This window comes from Thamnophis sirtalis, unplaced genomic scaffold (genome assembly GCF_051295495.1).
Source record: "Thamnophis sirtalis isolate CommonGarterSnake01/CBP01778 unplaced genomic scaffold, rThaSir2_p1.2 scaffold_9, whole genome shotgun sequence".
Taxonomy (NCBI): domain Eukaryota; kingdom Metazoa; phylum Chordata; class Lepidosauria; order Squamata; family Natricidae; genus Thamnophis; species Thamnophis sirtalis.
The window spans coordinates 36,300,631-36,321,237 of record NW_028261389.1 but is presented as its reverse complement, the minus strand read 5'-3'; the positions used below and the strand labels follow the sequence as shown (position 1 = coordinate 36,321,237).

The following is a 20,607-nucleotide window of genomic DNA, read 5'->3' as shown; positions in this document are numbered from 1 at the left end:
GAAACAACTTCTGAAAGAACACGCACTTTTTAAACGAAACACGCTGCTTCGCGTTTCTCACAAGAGTGGGAATCATACAAACATTCTTCGGCCACTGGGTGGTCACGGAGAAAGATTTGGGCGATCTCATCGCTACCGCACTTCGAAATGCCGGGACGCGATGCACCACCCCGCGAGCGCCCGGGAGGACAAAGAAAGCGCGAGCGCCCGCCCCTCCCTTTGCTTCCCCGCCCCTCCCACCCCAAGATCCTCTTGCCCCCGCCTCTCCTCTGCTCGAGCTGCCTGCTGGCCTGTCTCCTAGCAACCGTCCGCGTGCCGCCGCCGCTTGAGCAGGAAGGGCGCAAGCGAGGGAAGCGCCATGGCTGAGGTTCCCAAAGGCAGAGCGCGATCCCCGACTCTGCCTCCCCCGGCCCCCGCCATTTTCTATGGCTCTGTGGATCCGAGAAACCCAGTGGTTCACCGATTCGAGTCCGACCTGAGCGATTGCCTGGGCCTCCTCAAGCGGAAACGGGAAGCGGGGGCCGCGAGCTCCAAGGATCAGGAGCTGCACAGGCGAGGGTAAAGCGGAGAGGAACCTTCTGCTAGTTTCCCCCAAAGCCCCACGTCTCCGTCTCCTTCCCCAGGGGCGACTCCCTCCTTTCCCATCCTTCTTTCCCTGTGTAGCAATTTCTGGTTCAGCGTAAGTCACCTGCATTTGCATGCCAGCCTCTTAACGGCGGCTGTCGAAAAGCTAAGCAGGGTCGGACTTCGTTAATAGTCGGGTGGGAAAGTAGCAAATAATCCGGGAAAATGAAAAACAATAAACCTTCCGGAAAAGCTTGTGGCTAACCCCATTTATTGTCAAGATAACAACACGTCTTAGATAAACACCAGGAGTTCAGCATGACTCAAGGGAGACTTTACCTTTTAACACTATGGAAAACAACAATTTTGAAAGTTGATGCTGTCATTGCCATTTCCCCTCCTCCTCTCCTCTACCTGGAATATTTAGGCAGTAAGAAGAGTTTATCAAATGATGTTTCTCCCATCGGTGAAATATTTTATTCTAGTCTGTTGTGAAACTGTACCAAAGGCAGAAGAGCCTTACAAGGAGAGGATGAAAGAAAGATAATTTGATTTTTTTCTTTAAATTAATTTATTTGATTACTGCATTACTAAAGCCATACTAGGTATTTCTTATATGGTTTGGCTGTATTTGCACATGAAGAGTTATAATTTTTCACAGAGCCCATATCAATTGTATTTTTTATTTGTTGAATTGGAACAAGGATGCGTTTAGTTTTCAAAAACTGGATTCTTCCTAGAAGTTGCAAACGACAGGTTGGAAACCACAGTATCAAGTTCCTAGAAGTTGCAAACCATATATTTCCTATATAATCATGTATCACATAGAGTTGAATTAGGTAAATTAACAAACTGTAATAATACTATTTCAAGTGCAGTTGATATGTTTACCTTTGGAGGCCAATGAGGAATGAGATGACAAAATGTCAAGTGTCCTGGTTATGGTTTATCGAGGGTCCCCCCCCTCCCCAGACCTTCAGTGAATTTCTTGTATGTCATTCTACTAGTTGTTTATTCATATCATTAGCATTTGCATGAGTAATCTGGTTGAAATAAGAGTTATATCAATTGTCAGAGTGTATAAAACGACCAGAATAAAATTGCTATCTAGTAGTTTCATTATTTTTAGTTTAGGAGTTGCTGTAGTAATTAGCTTATAGAAAAATATATATAATTTTTTAGAAATGAAGGAGCAAGTGATGGAAGTCTGATTTAAAATAGTCTCAAGCTGATGGGAATCATCGTTCATCAGATATGGATGTTGCTAGGCTGAGATAGGCTGCTTTACAGCTTTCAGAAACCACTTTATTCCTAAGTGAATATTATTATTTATTTCTAAAAATTAGTTTCCCTCCTATTTCCCCCTTTCAGGTAAGAGACCAAATGGCCAAGTCAGCTACAGTCATGCTTCCTAGGTCCCACTACTAGGCTTTAACATTTGAGGAAAGAGAACTGGAGTGTGCTCACCCTATCTAACTTGGTGGAAGAGCAGATATTCTCAGGAAGGAGTAGTCCCTCTAATAATCTGACCCTGTGTCATGTAGGGCTTTTAATGGTAATAGCCAGCATCTTGAATTGCATCTGAAAAGCAATTGGAAGCCAGTTCAACCCACCAGTGGTATAACATGGCAAACTGCAGAGGGCCCAGATCTGCTCATGCAGTTGTAGACCGATGATTGCTTTCATAAAGGTCTCATGGAGAGAATGTTATAGTGATACAATTTTGGAAGTGTTTTAGTTGTTGCTTGTTTTTTTGTGATGCATGTCAGCATAAAACTATCTCTTGATTTTTAGAGTTCCAACGGTGTATTTATTTCTGTTGGACCTCTTTTATTGCTTCTGTTGTTTTTCCAGCTTTTGTTATTAAAATCTACTGTTTACTTAGATCACAAGGAGATTTTATGGAAATAGTATTTTGATATTTTATGGTGGTGTCTAAAACTTCTGCAGACAAATATCAATCAAATGATAATTTAATAGGTTAAAATACTTCGGATATCTTATAAATGTTACTGTTATTTATAACTTTTTTGATCTTCAAGTCAGAGTTAACTCCTGGTAACTGCTTGGAATAGTCCCTGCAGTTTTCTTGGCAACATTTTTTGATAGTGGTTTGCCACTTTCTAAAGCTGAGAGAAAGCGATTGACCCAAAGTCACCCCACTAGCGTGTCTCAGCCAGAACTCAAGTCTCTTGGTTTCCAGCTTGATGCTTAGCTACTAGATGAAATTGGTGTTAATATATATGACTTAAATATCTGTTACTTTCTAAACATTTATAAACAGTTTTCATTGTTGGCATACTTAGGAATTCCAGTAAAATATACTGTAGCACCACTGTCTTATTGCCATTCTAAAAATATTAATCTGACAAGATTATTATCGTATCTCTCAATAAGTGATTTTCTGTGGTGATTTTTTTTATTTAGAACCACTTCTTTGTTCAATATCTGGAACAACTATAGGCCTCGACTCCCAGATTGGTATTACAATGAAACACTTGTAAAAATTGGTGATCAGCTTATGGAAATGAAAGTAAGTAATGATTCTGATGAATCACTTTTATTAGATTTCTGTTACATGTGTAGGCATGAATGTTCGTCAGCTTGTGCAAAATGATGTTTCGTATATAACATTTTAATTCAGTTGGGTTCAGTTCAGTTCAATTTTACATAGCAGGAATTGGGAGATGCAAACAGGATTCTGCTGTAAAGAGAAGGGGGTTCTATTGAATATCAGGGAACTGTGAAACAGATGGGAATAATGGTAGAAAGTTGCAAGAAGAAAAGGGAATTGATAAAAATTACTATACCCCATTTCTTTAAAAGGAATGTCCACTTTTTCTCAGAAACAAACTCTATATGCAGATATTTCAAGTATTAATTTCAGCAAACATACTATCTTAAAATGATAAGTTTTGATTGAAATATTTTTTTAATTTGAAATTATTTCACACCATACTGCCTGCTTTCAGCATTTTATAATCTTAAAGATGATTTAATTGCCTCATCTTAGCCTTACATCATTTTGGAAAACTACTACTATATGATTTTGTATTCCCAATTTTGATCCCTGTGTCTTCCATTTTGTGTATAGGTAGTCCTTGACTTATTCATTCATTATCTGTTTGAAGTTTCAGTGACACTGAACAAATGATGATCATGACTGATCTTTAGAGTTCTTGCCATTCCAACACACACACACACACACACACACACACACACACACACACACACACACCGGTGACACAATTGTGATCTGGGTGATTGGCAACTTATGATCACTTTCAGTGCCCTCATGATTGCCATTTGCAACATTCCCTGCTGTCTTCCCCAGAAAGCCACTGTCCATCTGCACACCCTGTTCCAGTCCCTTTGTACTCATTTTTCATTGGCCACTCATGCCACCCCCCTCCCCCACCCTCATGCAGTCTTTCCAACCTGCACTGTGCTTCTTACCCAGTTCCTAATCCTTGCACCCTCCCTTGCTGTTGCTGCATGCACCACCTTGTTCCTTCATGCATCTTTTCTGACCTTCACCGTGTGTCCCTTATATCAGCACACACACCGTTGCTCCCTCTACCATCCAGCAGCAGCCACTTCTGCATGCTGGCCTCCGAGTTTCAAATATCTTGTTGGCTTCTCCACTGATGTGGATGGGGAATCTGGTTAAAAATTGCTTTGTGTAATGACTATGGGATATGATTAACAATGACAGCTCTTCAATGGTTGTCACTTAGCAATGAAGCTGTGCTTTATGACTGCACCACTTAGGGATGGAAATTCTGCTGCCAATTAGCATCATAAATTGAGGACTATTTGAATATATTTAATATTACTTAAAGATATCTATATTAACTTATTATTTTATTCATATTTGTTTTTGATATTTAATTCAGATTTGTATGAAATCTACTTATGATTCTTATTCAAGGTATTATGCCTCTTAGTGTGTCTATCCTTTATTCTACCTAAGCCATAATGTAATTTAAATTGTTTTCCTAAATTAAAGTGTTTGGGTTTACACAGCACCAAGTCATAAACTGTAAACCATTTAAACGTAGTACATGCAATATACTGATCTAAAGTCAATAAACTATCTGATGGCTATTACTATGTATTAACTCAACTAGTATTCAGTTGCTATGAAATATGAGCAGTAGAGATAATTTTACTAATTTTGTTTTTATTAATGTTTCTTCTCAGTGAAAGTATTTTAAAAAGTTTACTTGAGACTGCTCTTATTAAGAATAAAGAAGAATTTAGTTTTAAAGCTACCAAATAAATAACAAAGTATCCCCATGTCTTTTGTACTGTATTAGCTGTATTCATCAGCCTGGTTTCCTAACTTATAATATTTGCTTACTTGAAAATGAATTCCAGTGGATTCAGTTGTTATATGAGCTTATTGAACTTTAAATGTTTAAGTTTAAATATTCAATGTGTGTGAAACAACTGAATTAAGTATAATTAATTTTCAAGTGAGTATTATAATTATTGCATTTTATCCTATCTGTTTGTGTACAATTATCTATTAACAGTTTTATGGAAAATATATGTAAAACATATTATTTTTGTTTTCAGGAACATAAGCTAGCATTTTTGTATTGCTATGAGCAGTATCTTCAACAAATTAGTGGTATAAATATAAACAAACATGGATTAGATGCACATCAATTAAAGTCTATTTTTTTCCCAAATGGATTTAGAGATCAAAGTGCTACACGAACAGTGAGTATTTACAACAGCTGTTAATGTTATTTAATCTTTCTATAATTTGGCATTAGTCAGGCTTCATGAAATAGGCCATGAATATGGCCCATATATTGCAAATGCATTGATTTGATGAGAAGATGATTCCACTTCCTTCTAGGAACAAGTTCAGAAAAATGAGAGCAGAAAGAAAATATAACTAATGTTTTCTTTCCTTTGTAAAATCCATTCATGAATTCTGAGAGCAAAGTATTAGAAATGTAATTTTCTCTTTCCCTCCCATAATAAATTTCTGGATTTTGACAGTAAAGTATCTTGGATTACAGGTAGTCCTTGTTTAGGGACCCACAGTTGGTATAAGTAATTTGGTTGCTAAGTGATGTAGTTGCTTAGTGAAAAATCATGTGACCACCACGACTATGATTATGTTTTAATTTCAGCTTTCCTTTCCCCCCACTCCTCCACCCTTTGAAATGTTCATGCTGGGACTGGCATAATTAGCAAGAAGGGATTTAAATGTTTGTGTTTGCATTCATTGGAAAGGAAATGATTACAAAAGAGTAAACTGACACACAATGGGGAATACAGATTGAAAGAAATGCGCTAGAACGAGTGGTTATTCTTTGGTCTTCCTGCACATCGACTTGCCTTGCTATTCACCCTTGGCCTTCATGCATGTGTGCTGTACTATTTCACCAATCCCTGGCCTTCGAGTGTGCATGGGCTGTGCTGCAGTACCCTTACTTCCCCTGCATCCCCAACTCATACATGGTCTGCATTGGGTCTTCCAATCTCTCTCAGCTTCCCCAAACTCATGCTTCGCCTATGCTGGCCTTTCCCTGACCTTTCCCAGCTGCCATTGCACATTTCCACTACCTCCATATTCCTCTGCATTCTTCTGCTCCTTATCTGGGATTCCCACTGCTTCCCCATTTAACCTGAATGTCTTGAGATTAAGATGGCCACCAGGACTCAGATTGTTAGGGGTAATATGCTGACTCTTGTAAACTGCTTAGAGAGTTATGACGTGGTATATGTCGAAGTGCTATTCTAAATGCTATTACATGAATGATCTGAGTACTGTTGGAAGAAATATCCATCTCGTTCAGTTCCAAGTGGGGAGAAAGACACTGAAAACATGGAGGCTGCTTGGAAAGATGGTGTAATGGTGAAGCAGAACCACCAAGCATGTGTGATTCTGGATAGCTGACCACTTCCTGTTCCTGTGGCAAGAGCATGTATTGGTTGCTGCCAGACTCCCATAGGGCTATGCAGGGATCATAGCTAATTTTGTAGGTTATCTGAATCAAGCTTGATCTTTTGTTTTGTAGATAGTCTGGCCCAAACTTTCTTAATGGGCCCCAAATATCTGCTGGGGCAGGGAGTTTCTGTTTCCCTTAAGATTTCTATTTCTCTTTTAGGGGAAATACAATATTCTGCCTTTTTAAATATTTTTCAAAATATTTCATTCTTCTAGGAGGGATGACTTCTCTCAGTACTATTGGTGGGGGTGATAAAAGAATTGGAAAAAGCTATAGAAATCAGATTGACATATTTTGATGATATATTTCTGATTTCAGTAATTTCTTATCATTCATCTTAGCTCCATGTTCTGCAAGCAAGGAATATTTGCCTTTATAAAATAGTCTGTGATAAAGATGGTGATCTCCTAAATCAAGACTCTGTGAAGACATGTTTTAACATTTTAACCATACTGCAACTCATCATGCAGATAACTTTGCCCCATGAACATTTATGTTGGATCGTCTACAATGGTATGCCACATTTTTAAAACTCTGCATGCAGTCCTAAATATTAAATATTGTCTTATGCCCCATATTGGAGGAATCTTTTGAAATTTCAAGATTTCCTTTTTGAGAGTTTATTTATTTATTAAATTTGTTTGCCACTCACCTTGCTTTGAAGCAACTCTTTTTAAATGGTTAAATCATCTGATGAAGGATTTCACATTTCTCTTTACCTTTAATAATATTGTGCATCATATTTTCCATTTTGATGGAAATGTAATGGGATATTGTGTTTAAAAAAAAATATTAACACTAGTATGTAAAATGTGTACAGCTAAGGATAGTTCTTATTTTGGAATTGCTGATGTTTAGGAAAAGCATCATAAAACTATTTACTATGGAGATATTTTAAAAGGATGATACATTATATAGTATCAAAATTTTTATTACATATAAGATTGTGTACATTGTTGATAATATATTTGAATTGTAGAAATGATAACAGCTAGGATGTAAAATATTGCACCATTTAAATCAATATTTTTGGTTCATTTTTAAATGAACATGAGGTTGGCTAAAAGTAAAGATAGTTTCTAATGTATTCACAAAATTCATCACAATAAAGAACTATGGTGTTTATATGTTAAAATATTTTTTCTTATAGGTACAGTTCATATGTATACCATATGTAGGCACTTGATGACTATAGGCCAATCAGCTAAGGTACATAAAATAAAATATAAGCATTTATCTGTCTGCTTGTTCCTTATCACAATACTTTTAAAATTACTGTTCATTGTGTGTTGGGAAATGTTTGAACCTTTATTTGCATTACAAATATATATTATTAAAATGCATTCCTTACATAACAATAAGAAATCAAAACTTATTTTTTGAATAGGAAACTTTTAACCCACACATCTATAGAGATAATTAGGAAGATAGATATGTTTGCTCCAGAAGAGAAACTTCACTTATAAAAGGTGGGGGGAATGCTTTGGCACGGATCAGGTTTAGAAACAAGTAAGAAAATTGGGAATCCATTTTCAGAATGACTGCCTTGTCATTTTAATGTATTATTTATTAATCATATTTATTGTCTTTGTATTTAAATATGCATTAGTATTTGAGGAAAGCTCCAAAAGAGTCTTGTGCATCATTGGCCATGACCTGGTACTGGTACTGTTTGGAATTGGGCCTTGTGAATGGCAGGTGCACAGCTCCATTTGCATGAACAACAGGTACTCACGCTTACGTGTGACGCTTCATTTGTGTCTACGCTTGCGCAAACGGAGCTGTGCATGCAAGCGTGTGTGCCTGCTACTCACACGGAACCATTTCCTCTCTTCCCCCGCCGGTCAGCAAAGATTGGACACTTCTGGGCTAAATGACTTGTGATGGTGTTTTTTGTTACAAGAATATGTACTTGCCCTTTGTGACTGTTGAGAGAGTTCTTATCTCATGCCAGGAGAAAGCATGATATTATCAGCAAGGCTATGGAAAAAACTGATTCAGAATATTTTATCTTGCCCCTTTTGATTTGTGGTTGATTTGTGAACAAAATGTCAAATTAGGACTTGCTGGGCTATGAATCCACTTTTCTTTAAAAGCAATTTAAAGTTTTGATTTTTTCTTTTTCTTTTTGCTGACTACATAGGGCTGGTAGCTCTTTAGGGAAGTTCAAAAGCAAATAATAGTATTTAAATAAAGAGTATAAAACTTGCCTTAAGAATGTGAGAACTAAGATGGGTTCAGAACTATAAAGATGGGATCATGGAATATTTATAAAATATAATATATATATATATATATATATACATACATACATACATACATACATACATACATACATACATACATACACACATATATATATATATATATATATATATATATATATATATATATATATATATATATATATATATATATATATATATATATATATATATATATATTCCTGTTCATATTGTTATTATTTTGTGCTTTCATATATTCAAAATAAACTTAGTATATAAAAATAGAATGCAGCAATTTGCAATATAAAAATTACATGGTTATATAGAAGACTCTTATTGTATTAGGTTGAAGTCTAGTGCCATCTAGTGGCTACTTTTCATAATTACATTTTTTGTCTTTAACTTGAAAAGAGTTGGTTAAAAAGATACTGTACTGTAGTCGCCTTCATTACTATGTAGGATAATTTTAAACAAAAAAAATATTAATTTTAGAAATCAGACAAACCAATAAATTTTCATTATAAAAGGAGAAATATCATTAATTCTCTTCCAGTATCTAAATTTTGATTTGCCTTTGGGGACCAGGCAATTGCTCTTAACAAAAATGATAGATTTTTCTCTTTTTAGTATCCAAATGTGTACATAGAGATTAAATTAACTTTCTTGACATTCTATTTTGAATGTAGCAAAATTAGTATTTTTCTGATCAATTTGTCATTTCATGAAAAGCATTCTCATTTAGTAATGATTAATACGTACATACGTATATATGTGGGTGTCTATGGGTGTGCGGATGCGCACATGTTCCTTCGATTCAGTATTGATTTCTGGTAATTGCCTTGTCTAGTTCCTATAGTTTTCTTGGCCAGGCAGGACAAGTTAAACTATCATTCTCTGATAACTTAATGAATGAATTAGAAAAAGAGATACACCAGAAAAAAGTGTTTTTCCAGTGGTGGGATTCAAATAATTTAACAACTGGTTCTCTGCCCTAATGATTTCTTCCAACAACCAGTTCACCAAACTGCTCAGAAAGTTAAAAAGTTCTCCTGAAGTGGTGCGAACTGGTTGAATCCCACCACTGGGTGTTTCTGTATTGATAAAGATACTTTATTAGAAGTAACCATCATTTTATCTTTGTATTTAACTACTAGTTACTAGCTCTAAATGAAGAATTTGAATATGTATACTCCTATATTCTAAATACTCCAAGGGCCTAATTATCATTAAAATAAAGCAAGCCTTCAGTCCCTCCCTTCAATTTAAAACTGAAATTTGAGATATGACTTAGGACTTTCTTTATGTGAAAACACTAGTCCCTAATTTTATGATTGAACCTGGGAAGAGTCAATTGTCTCTGAAGTTGTGTTGTATTTGAGAAGAGAATGTAAGGGTATTAACTAAACTTAAGCGACAAACAACATATCTGAAGAAGGTTTGTGATTTATACACTCAAGCTTGGTAGCCAAAAGTAGTCAAAATTCGATCTATAATTTGAAATGCATATATTAAAATGTCAAAATAATAATCAGTCTGGCTTATTAATAAAGGGATCATTTTTTAATAGGTGCTGGAATATTTATTGTGGGCATCAGTATGTATGGAATCATCAATTCCACTTTTAGCTGTACACTATTTGACATGGAGAGCCACTCTGTATGCTGCTGTTTGTCAGTGTTACTATGATTGCCAATCTGGTATACATGGAGAGGTAATAATCTCTATTTTAACTTTTATTAAAAATATAAAAGATACTGCTGTTTGAACTGCTCTCTAAAGCATAGCTAGAAGGAGTTCTTTTGTGTTATATTCCTCATTTAGGATAGGAATAGTTTACATTAATATTTGGGATTTATCAGTCTACATTTAGGATAGAAATCATGTACGTGGAAATTTAGGATTTTAATGCATTCTTTATAGGAAATTGATTAAGTGCCTATGGCATTTTTCCTTTTTTTGCTCCCCATTCTTTTGACTTATAAGTGTTATCAGATTTGGGTTTCAATGCACAACCAGCTTATTACTACTTTTTTAAATTAGTAGGGACATCATTTTTATTTGTCCCTTCTAATTTCTTGCTACCATGGGACATTGATTGTTTTTGGTATTACTAATCAAACAAGTTTTTTCTATCCTGCCTATAAATTAAATTCTCATCTGCTTTTTTCCCTATTCATTATTTGTTATATGCCCAATGTAGTCTCCCTAATGTGTTTCCAGTTTTGCTCTGTCTATTTGCTCATGGAGTCAAGTTAATTGGGACATTTGAGCAGAATGACATTTGCATCCCAGGTATTGCCAGTGTTCCCAAAATCCTCTCCCAGCCTTGTTCCCTTTAGTACTTGCAATGTGTCTCTATGATAGGATGTGGAGTGTTGCATATAACATCAATCGGACTGCTAGGTTAAAATGGACAGACAGTATTGCCATTTCCTTTCTCTATCTGTTGTTTTCTTATTAAAAAGGCAAAATTTCAAACGTGCGAAAGTTTCAGAGTGTGTTTAATAAATGAATGAATGTATTATGTTGTAGGTATTTGCACGGCGTGGTTTGATTAAAATTGATGAACTAAAGCAAATGGAGTTTATGAGTTCATCACCTCTGAGTACAGAAACAAAGAAAAAATTCAAAGAAGCAACTGTAAAGGTACATAGTTTTCATAAAGATTACCATAATTAAAAACAGAAGTAATATAATAATTATGTATTTCTTCACTTTGAGCCAGATGGCAGCAATGATTTTTAAAAGAACAGTATTTGAACCAAGAAGGCGACCAAAAGGAGTTCTGAGACCAAGAATAAAAGCTAATCTGAAAGAAGCACAGCATGTAAGTTTTAGGAATGTTGGCTTGTCCTGGCCAGGAATAGGAACTCATGAAGGTGACTTTCCTTTCTGTCTGTCTGTCTGTCTGTCTGTCTGTCTGTCTGTCTGTCTGTCTGTAACTAAATCCCTTTGAGCTCAGTGAGACTTATTCTCAGGTGAGTAGATAGAAATTATAGCATTAGAATACCTGTTTTGTAAAGATTTGGGGCTCAACTGAAGGCTTTATATTATTGATATAATATTGATTCTGTCCCTTCTTGAAAAATGGAACTCTTTAAAAAGAGATATTTGCATTGGAACCTAACTCTTCATTCTGCCAGGTGTTATTTTTTCGTGCTGACTGAAATTACAAATAAGCACTAATGTATTTGAAACCACTACCTGATGTGTAGATTTCTCAGGGGAATCTGGCTTTCAGAAGGCTGTAACTCCAGAAAGGAATTTTTATTGAGAATCCAGTTGCTGTCAATGCCTGGCTGTAGAAACTTTTACTACTAGCCTTTTGAATCTTACTCATTTGCCTCTCCCATTGGTATAAAGGCTTTAATGAGCTTTAATAATTAAATGGCATAGTGTGTTATACATATGCACACTATTTGCAGCATGTTTTGTCTTTCCCTCCCAACAATTCTTTTTTTTTTAAAAAAAGAATCAGGTTTGTAACATTTTGCTTCTTATAATGGATTAAAAATGGCAGCCAAGTTTCGCTTGACACCGAATTCTACAATATAACATTCAGCAGTCATGGTAACTGTATTACTATATGTATTACTATAGTTCAATTTATTTGAAATACAACATGATCCTTGATATTATTTTATTTTAGATGCCTTGGCCTCGTACCATCACAGAACGGTTGCTAATGGAAATATTTGATTGCAATTCATCAATTTTTCTTGCCATTATGGAAGCTCTGTTTGATAAAAACAGACGGATCCTTATTCCTGGACCCTCTGTTCCCGATGAAATAGAAGTGCGTGACATTATTTCAGAACTCTGTTTTGCAGGCGCGGATATTCTTGATGGTAATCGTTTATATATAATATATGATAGAATGCTAAGAAAAAAAAAGAAGTTCAGAACTATATACAGTATAAAATTAACAGAGGTTAACTTTCCCCAAACAGGCCAGTTTCCAGATGTCTGGATTTCGATTACTAGGGTTCTAAAAAATAACTATGATGTTTAATGAATAGGGAAATCAGACTGATATCAATAAAAGAGAATGAAGATATCTGTCTGTCTGCCTGCCTGCCTGCCTGCCTGCCTGCCTGCCTGCCTACCCGCCTACCCGCCTACCCACCTACCCACCTACCCACCTACCCACCTACCCACCCACCCACCTACCTACCTACCTACCTACCTACCTACCTACCTACCTACCTACTCTACCTACCCACCTATCTCAAGGTTGATCTGAAGGGTCCTTGATGCTCTCTGAACCTGATTGTTTGCTTGCAGATGTTTCATTATCAGATTAGGTAACATTTTCTGTGTTAGAAGAGACAGTGGTTTGATCAATATTCCATGGTTGACAACTTGAATTGTGAAAGAGTAGGAAATTATTTTCCAGGTATCTAAGATTTAAATAAGTGTTGCCTGCTTAGAATTGTGGGTAAGCTGAAATATAATTTCTACCTCTGTGGGAGAAGAGAAAGCAAATCAGACCTGAAAAATACCCTTTGGCTTTCAACTGGCACATTATAGAAAAATGAAAAGGTGTTTATTAGGAAATGATCTCATTGTCTAAGTTGAGTCTTGTCCTCAAGCCTTAGAATCCCCAAGTTGATCTTGCAGTTGCTATGCCAGTTCTGGGACTTCTTTCTCTCTGCATGTTTTTTTAAATGTTTCTTATACATTGGCTGATACTTGTGCATCTTAAGCCTAAAACATACAGGGAGAATTTGCTGGTAGCTAGGAAACAGCAAATCTGGGAGGGACTTCTGTAATGTGCTTGTGAGCTTAACTCCTGATCCAGCAAGCATTTTTTTTGTCTACTAACATGTATGTGGCCTTCTGTTTTGTGGATATTCCCATTAACAATCTCTAAGAAGTACTAGACTGTGCTGGTCAGGTGTAAAGTGGCCATGTGGGGGCAATGGTTGAGGAAGGACATTTCTGTAGACTTTTGTCAAGTCAAGGAATTGAACAGGTATTAAATAATATATAGTATTTAAAGAGATTTATGGTTTTTTCTTTAAGGTGGTGGCATCAATGTTTCAATTAACACTTCTGACGTTCCTTCAATAATAACTACCTCATCACTTATGCAGCAGATATTAGCAGGTATTTTTTTAAATTTTTACAGTGCTTTATTTATTAAAATGATGAAACATTTATGGAAGATAGTCCTTTATAAGGTCATAATAATTATAATTTTAGTGCAGATAAAAATGTTTTGACACCGATTAAATTATCTTCTATGCCCCCTGTTAAAAAGAAAAATAAATAACCAGTAATTTGGCAGTTTAGGTGACCATATATTTATATTTATTTTTATACATGTTTATAGCTTTTAAAATAACAAAAAGAACAAAAGGAACAAAACACAAAAATACATACATTATTAAAAATACATGACAAGAGTTTTAAAAAGATGAAAAAGATACAACAGGAAAAAATGAAAATACCATAATAAAAAGTATAATATGTTGCTATAATAAATAGAATAACAGGTGAGGAAGGAGGCCATTCTTTCATCTTTAAGTCTTTTACTGGCTAGCCACGCCAGTGGAGTACTTCAATTCATTTGATAGAGCGTTGTCCTGCTTAAAAATCATGGTCTTCTTGAAAGATGCAGACTTTTTCCTGTACCACTGCTTGAAGAAACTGTCTTCTAAAAACTGGCAGTAAGTTTGGGAATGGAAGTTTTGGAGTCCATCTTCAACCTGAAAATGTCCAACTAGCTTATCTATATATATAAAAGCGAAATACCACTCAAACATAATCATAAAATCTCCAGAACCGTAAAGTCTACAAACTTGAAATTTGGCACGTATGTTCATCTTGGCTTCTAGGTGCTTGCTAAGAAAGGATTTTTTTGAAATGACTATCAGATCATTAGCATTTCTTATACAATATTTAAATAGAGAGATTAAAACACTCTGATTCTAAGGAATTAGACATTCTACTCCCCCTCCCCATCTGCAAAGAATTCTGTTTCAACTGCCACTTGTCTCCTGCAACTCATGCATAACTTGCACCAGCCATCCCAAGCTCTTCCCTAGCCTTCTGTGACTAGTATGTGACTTGCACCAGTCCTCATCAATCCTCTCCTAACTACCCCAGCTTCCCATGGCAATTTCCCAAACTTTTTCAGTAGGCCTGCACCTCTTACCTGAAATTCCTGCATCTTTTCCACTTAACAACCCACATGTCTGGGATTATGATGGCAACCAGAACTACCTGGGATTTCGGTTTCTCAGTGATGTAGCTATATAATGTGTTTTGCAACATTACTTATTGAGTGAAATTATGACCATAATTGTCATCATAACCTGAGGATTACTTGTAGCCTACTGTATATCAACGAAGTAAAATTATGATTATGACATGATATGCAGTTGAAGATGTACGGTTGAGCAAAATTAGTAATATGGACATAACAGTTTAAAACACTGTGGGTTTTTATTACAGTTTACAAAAAGTGGAATTTTCTTAAACTGTTTATATTACTTTTACAGGAAAAAATGGTATTTCCGCAGATGCTGCATTTAGGTTTATTAAGATAGTCTTCAGTTATGAGGAATGGGATTCGTTTGATCATGCAATTGTACTGTTTTATTTATTTCTTCAGGTAATGAATTTTATTAAGTTCTATAATACTATCATAGATCATGTAATTTCATTATTTAAAAATAATAATAAGCCCTATATTAATTCTTATTTCTCTATATATTAGAATCAAAGCAATCCAGTGTGGAAGAAAGCAGAAGCAGAAGTCAAACTACTACTTCTAATGCAGAATTTATTGACCATAAGAAAAGCAAGACATGGTTTGTGCATTCAAGGAGATACTATCCGAGAAACAGCTGTTTTTCGTAATCCAGGAAAAAAATATATAGGGTTTTCAGGTGGGTTACAAATTACCACTAGAGTGATTTGCTGAATTTCATTAATTTAGTTAAAATATGGTCTTTCTGATAAATAAAATAATCCTTTATTTGGGATTTCTAAATTAGTGAACATTAAATTAATATGTTGCAGTAGTGACCTTGTTCCAGTACTAGTATATTGGTATTACATTTGGTTTTAAATTGTGTTAATAGTCTAGAAATGCTGCAGTAATGTCTACTTTAAACCTTGAACGCATGAATTGATGGCACAACAGGATCAGGCTATTACTTTAGTTTTGATCAAGCTATTATATTACATTCTATTAAAAAGAAACAAATCACAGACTTATATTTTCACACAGAAGATGAAATAAAAAAGATTGGAGGAAAAAGAATATTTTTGTTGCTGATGTGTTATAGTTTGCTGTTATTAAAAAAAAAAGTGAATTCTTATTTAAGTTGGCATTTTGTTACATATAGATTTATTCCCATTTTGTTAATTTTATTCAAAAAGAAATATATAAAATTGAAACTCTATTTCATTTTCATAATGTTCATTTTCAACCTAACCCTAACAAATGGAGAATTTGAATTTTACAAATATGTAAATATAATATTGATTTTTTTTCTGTTTAAAATAAATTGCAACTCCAGAAGGACCAGTACAACCACCAAAAATTACTGATGATCTTTTTCTGCTGGCAAGGACTCTTTATTCTTCTGTCTGTAAATCTGAAGAGGTATAGTAAAAATCATTGGTATAAAGTATATGAAATGGAAGTGTTAACTTGTATATGGGGTGTAAATGTGGTTTATCTCTATGCTTCTGTTGATGCCTGATTTCAGTTATCCCCTAGCATTTTTGTATTCAGTTTGATCTAAAACGTTAACAATTTCTTTGTTGAAACTTTGGTTGAGTTTTTCATGTGCAGTGACATTAAGATTTTGATCCGCCTCAGAGGCATGTTGTTGTGGGGAAGATAGGAGAAGGAAGGAATATTAGGTATGTTCACCACCTCCTTTGCAATGATGATAGTGAAAGCTCTGCAAGAAAATAAGCAGGTTCCAGGAACAGCCTCCCCCCTCAATTAAAAAAAATCCCAGGAGTTCCACTTTATGCTATATATATATTCTTTTCTATTGGATTTGTGTTCCTTCTTGATACAAAAGAATATAGTCTAAGATGAGTAATATTCCTACCATTTTAACTTCTTTGGGTCACTTTGTTAAAAAAGATTGGACTAAGATATTTTTCTAATATGTGGTTTATTTAATTGTGGTTAACTTCAGTCCATAATTTATAAATGAAAACGGTTACACTAAGCAAAATCTAAATGAAGTGCAATTTGAATTAGCATAAATTGAGCCAGACAAGAATACCTGAAAGTGTTCTGATCTTTTCAATATTTTTTCAGCATGCACTGAGCTTACCACTGAGTAACTTTGAAAGAAAGAGTGTGATCTAATCAGCTTCAAACAGCAATGTATGTCAAGTGCATCTGAAATTAAAAACTAAAATAAATATGTTTAAAGTTGAAAAACAGTATATGATATTACAAAATCATAATATGAATCAATAAAATGCAAAGTACTTTTATCGAAATATAGTTTTGATTTCTGACATTTTTGCACATTTTAAAAATTTAACATTGTTGATAAGTACTTTGTGAGGGATGCAAATATGCAGGTCTTTCAATTACTGAAGGAATAATGAGAATCAGGCATTTGGAGAAAAGTAACTTATCGAATAGAAAAGTACTTGACAACTATTTTTTAAGGAGCATTTGAAAAATATTTATCTTTCAGGTTCACCTCCCGGCCAGAGAAATGATAATTGATGCAACCATGTTTTTGTGGCAAAAGTGTAAAGTGGGAATTCAAAAGATCCAGATGAGTGGAAGAAACTTCTTAAAGTTCATTCATAAATACCAAACACTCAAGGTAATCTTTTATCATAAAGTTTTAAACTCGCAGATCAATATGAAGTTACATACATATAATCAGCTAACTTATTGATTTTGAAGTGGGTATTTGCTATTTAAACTCTGCCTAGTATAACTAAGATAATTTCTGTAAGTAAAATTAAGTTCAATTTGCTTATGATATGCCATATAGGACAAGGAAGCCATATGTAATTAGCTAAAAGCTGAGCATGTAGAAGACTACAGACATAGAAATGCTCTGGAGCAATTCTGGACAGTTCAGCTTGATTTAACAAAGGAGTTCCTTAGGAAGTAATAGTTGTGTGGGCTAAAAACTTTGGATATGCAATAGGATTCGATAAATGTCAGAAACTATGGGATAGAAATATTAAATGGACTGTTGACTAAATTGAAATTTAATGGGTAAGCTTCCTAGCCTTTCCCTAGCTTTTGCCTTGGGTAAGTGGGAACGGGCATCTGTAATTGCACTGATTGCCTGGCCAAAAACTATGAGTAAGCAAAATTATCTTGGTATGTGCATTGTGTGTATGCAGGAATTTCTTGACATAAGACCACCATTGAGCACGAGCACAACATTTCCAATGCTAAGCAAGACAGTAGTTAAGTGAATTTTACGACTTTTCTTGCCACAATTGTAAAAAGGGAATCACTGCAATTAAGTTAGCTACATAATTATTAAGTGAATTGACTTCCCAATTGTGACTTTTCAGAAGGTCACAAGAGTTGATCATATGACCCTGGAACATTGTAACCATCATAAATACATGCCAGCTGCCAAGCAACCATATTTTGATCATGTTACTATAGGATGCTGCCACAGTTGTAAGTGCGAAAAACTGTCATAAGTAATTTTTTTCAGTTCCTTTGTAATTTTGAACAGTCACTCAGTGAATTGTTGTAAGGTGAAGACTAACTGTATTTATTTCCTATTTGTAAATTCTATAATAAATTTCTAACAATCTTGGCTTTAATTTTATTTATTTGCCTAGTGGCTCCACATTCTTTATGTAATTAATGAAGTAATTCACACCATTAATCTTGGAACCACTAATCCTGTATTAATAGCTGAGATATCATTAAGGCTGACATCAGTGATGGAAAATATTGCAGACTTCACATCTGAAGACATACCAGGTACATGGTTTTTACAATTTAGTTGACAACACATAATAATGCTATGTAGTGTTATAAAATATTAAACTCACCCTATTTTATTTAACATCTATATGAAGAAGCTAGGAGATGCCATCTGCCAGTATAGGATGAAGTGTCATCAGTATGCTAATAATAATATCTTGCAATCTGTTTGTGTCAGTCTTATGTGTTAGACCAGACAGAAAATATAATTAGATGAGCTAATTCTACTCTATTGTAAAAGTACATAAATTGAATCTTGCATGTTTGAAAGTACCTCTCCCCCACCATCTCTTTTATAGCCCAAGAAACTACAGAGGACCTCTTCTAAGCCGCTTGCCCTGCCCACATTCCTGCTGCAGGCTTAGCTGCCTTTTGTCTGTCTGTTCCCTTAGCTGCATCGCCTTGTCCTCTTCCAAAGTCATTCCCATCTACCATTACGTCACTCTCCCCATCAGACTCTGCCTCCCCTTCTAAGTTCACAGGGAAAACTGTGGGTTATGAGAAACGTCTGTTGCTTCCCTTTTCTGCCGTTATTTTCCCCAAATCACACAAGGTGTTCTGCAACCCAGCTGCATCTCTAGAGGCAACTGCCAGCCCCCTGATTAGGAAGTTATTTGTTCTCCTTTATGTCCTGTATGCCTGATGAGGAACGGTCACTTCCCCTTGGTGTGTTGTTTTCTCAGATGCTTTCTATCCCATAGAAGGATATGTGTGCACTATGTGTGAGCAGTTTGGTACTCTCAAAGAGTTTTAGCAGTGTCAAACTCTTGTAATGCTGGTAATTGTCAAGGATGGGGCTTGTTAGAATATTGGTCATGAAAGTATTACACAATTTGTGACACACCCATGTCTGCTTCCCATGACCTCTTTGCTCTAGATAGCCTTTCCAGTAGACCAAGTATGTCCCCCCCCCCATTCCCCAATAGACTAAGCTAGCTGGATCCAATAATCAATTTGGGCCATTTAAACCAAGTGAGACAAAGAACATCACTACAATTGTAGTAGGATGGAGCTGAAAGTGCTTCCTGGAACAGGTTCTCAGAAAAAAAGTGCTACCTGGCAAAGGTTGTCAGAAATAAAATTTCTGGGAAGTGATTATTTTCAAGGCAACTGTCTAAAGTAAACACATTTTAAAATTTAAATATGTAGCCATTAGGCTACCATATGTAATATCTCTATGGTGGCACAGTGGTTAGAGTGCAGTACTGCAGGTTACTTCTGCTGCCTGCTGGCTGCCTGCAATTTGGCAGTTCAAATCTCACCAGACTCAAGGTTGACTCAGCCTTCCATCCTTTCAAGGTCAGTAAAATGAAGAGCCAGATTGTTGGGGGCAATATGTTGACTCTGTAAACCGCTTAGAGAGGGCTGTAAAGCACTGTGAAACGGTATATAACTCAAAGTGCTATTGTTATCTCAATTACTGAGTTACTCAATTACAAACAGAGCCAGTTACAGGTATTTTATGAGAGACTACAGGCCTATTGTAGCCTACATTTCATTTATGGTTAAAAATCTTTATTTTACTTTATCCTTTATTGCAGTTTTAGCAGAAGACGATTCTATGTTTTCAGAATACTGCACCAGTAACATTCCTTCATTAATACAGGTATTTTTCCCTTAACAACTACTATAGATTAATATTTGTAGATTGCCTATAATTTTGAAAAACCACTGATACAGTACCAAGTGAAAACTGTAATTAAAAAAAGTTTATTCCAAAAAAGAGAAGATAACTAAATACTGGAAAGGCTAGCTGTGTTTCAGTCCAGAAATAAGAATTCAGCATGTGAAATGTTAGTTTCAAAGAAAAGAGTTACACTCTTTTTTTTTCTAACTCATGTAAAATCCAAAATAGAGACAAATTCCCACATTATAGACCAACTGATTT

At 35.3% G+C, this 20,607-nt stretch overlaps 1 protein-coding gene across 4 annotated transcripts in view; it reads left to right on the top strand.

The window, feature by feature from the left end:
- The first annotated feature begins 355 nt into the window (after positions 1–355).
- CFAP54 (cilia and flagella associated protein 54) overlaps positions 356–20,607 on the top strand; it is a 142,338-nt gene continuing 122,086 nt past the window's right edge. For all 4 annotated transcript variants that reach the window (XR_015697737.1, XM_087723328.1, XM_087723327.1 and 1 more), the window contains exons 1-16: positions 356–558; positions 2,992–3,097; positions 5,146–5,292; positions 6,878–7,049; positions 7,687–7,745; positions 10,329–10,472; positions 11,294–11,407; positions 11,487–11,588; positions 12,411–12,609; positions 13,787–13,870; positions 15,268–15,380; positions 15,486–15,657; positions 16,294–16,379; positions 17,446–17,580; positions 18,572–18,716; positions 20,261–20,325. Coding sequence is in view for 3 of the 4 variants with exons in the window: in XM_087723328.1 (XP_087579454.1) it covers positions 359–558; positions 2,992–3,097; positions 5,146–5,292; positions 6,878–7,049; positions 7,687–7,745; positions 10,329–10,472; positions 11,294–11,407; positions 11,487–11,588; positions 12,411–12,609; positions 13,787–13,870; positions 15,268–15,380; positions 15,486–15,657; positions 16,294–16,379; positions 17,446–17,580; positions 18,572–18,716; positions 20,261–20,325 (2,043 nt within the window). In the remaining variant the exon portion in view is untranslated. The remainder of the gene's footprint in view (positions 559–2,991; positions 3,098–5,145; positions 5,293–6,877; positions 7,050–7,686; positions 7,746–10,328; positions 10,473–11,293; positions 11,408–11,486; positions 11,589–12,410; positions 12,610–13,786; positions 13,871–15,267; positions 15,381–15,485; positions 15,658–16,293; positions 16,380–17,445; positions 17,581–18,571; positions 18,717–20,260; positions 20,326–20,607) is intronic.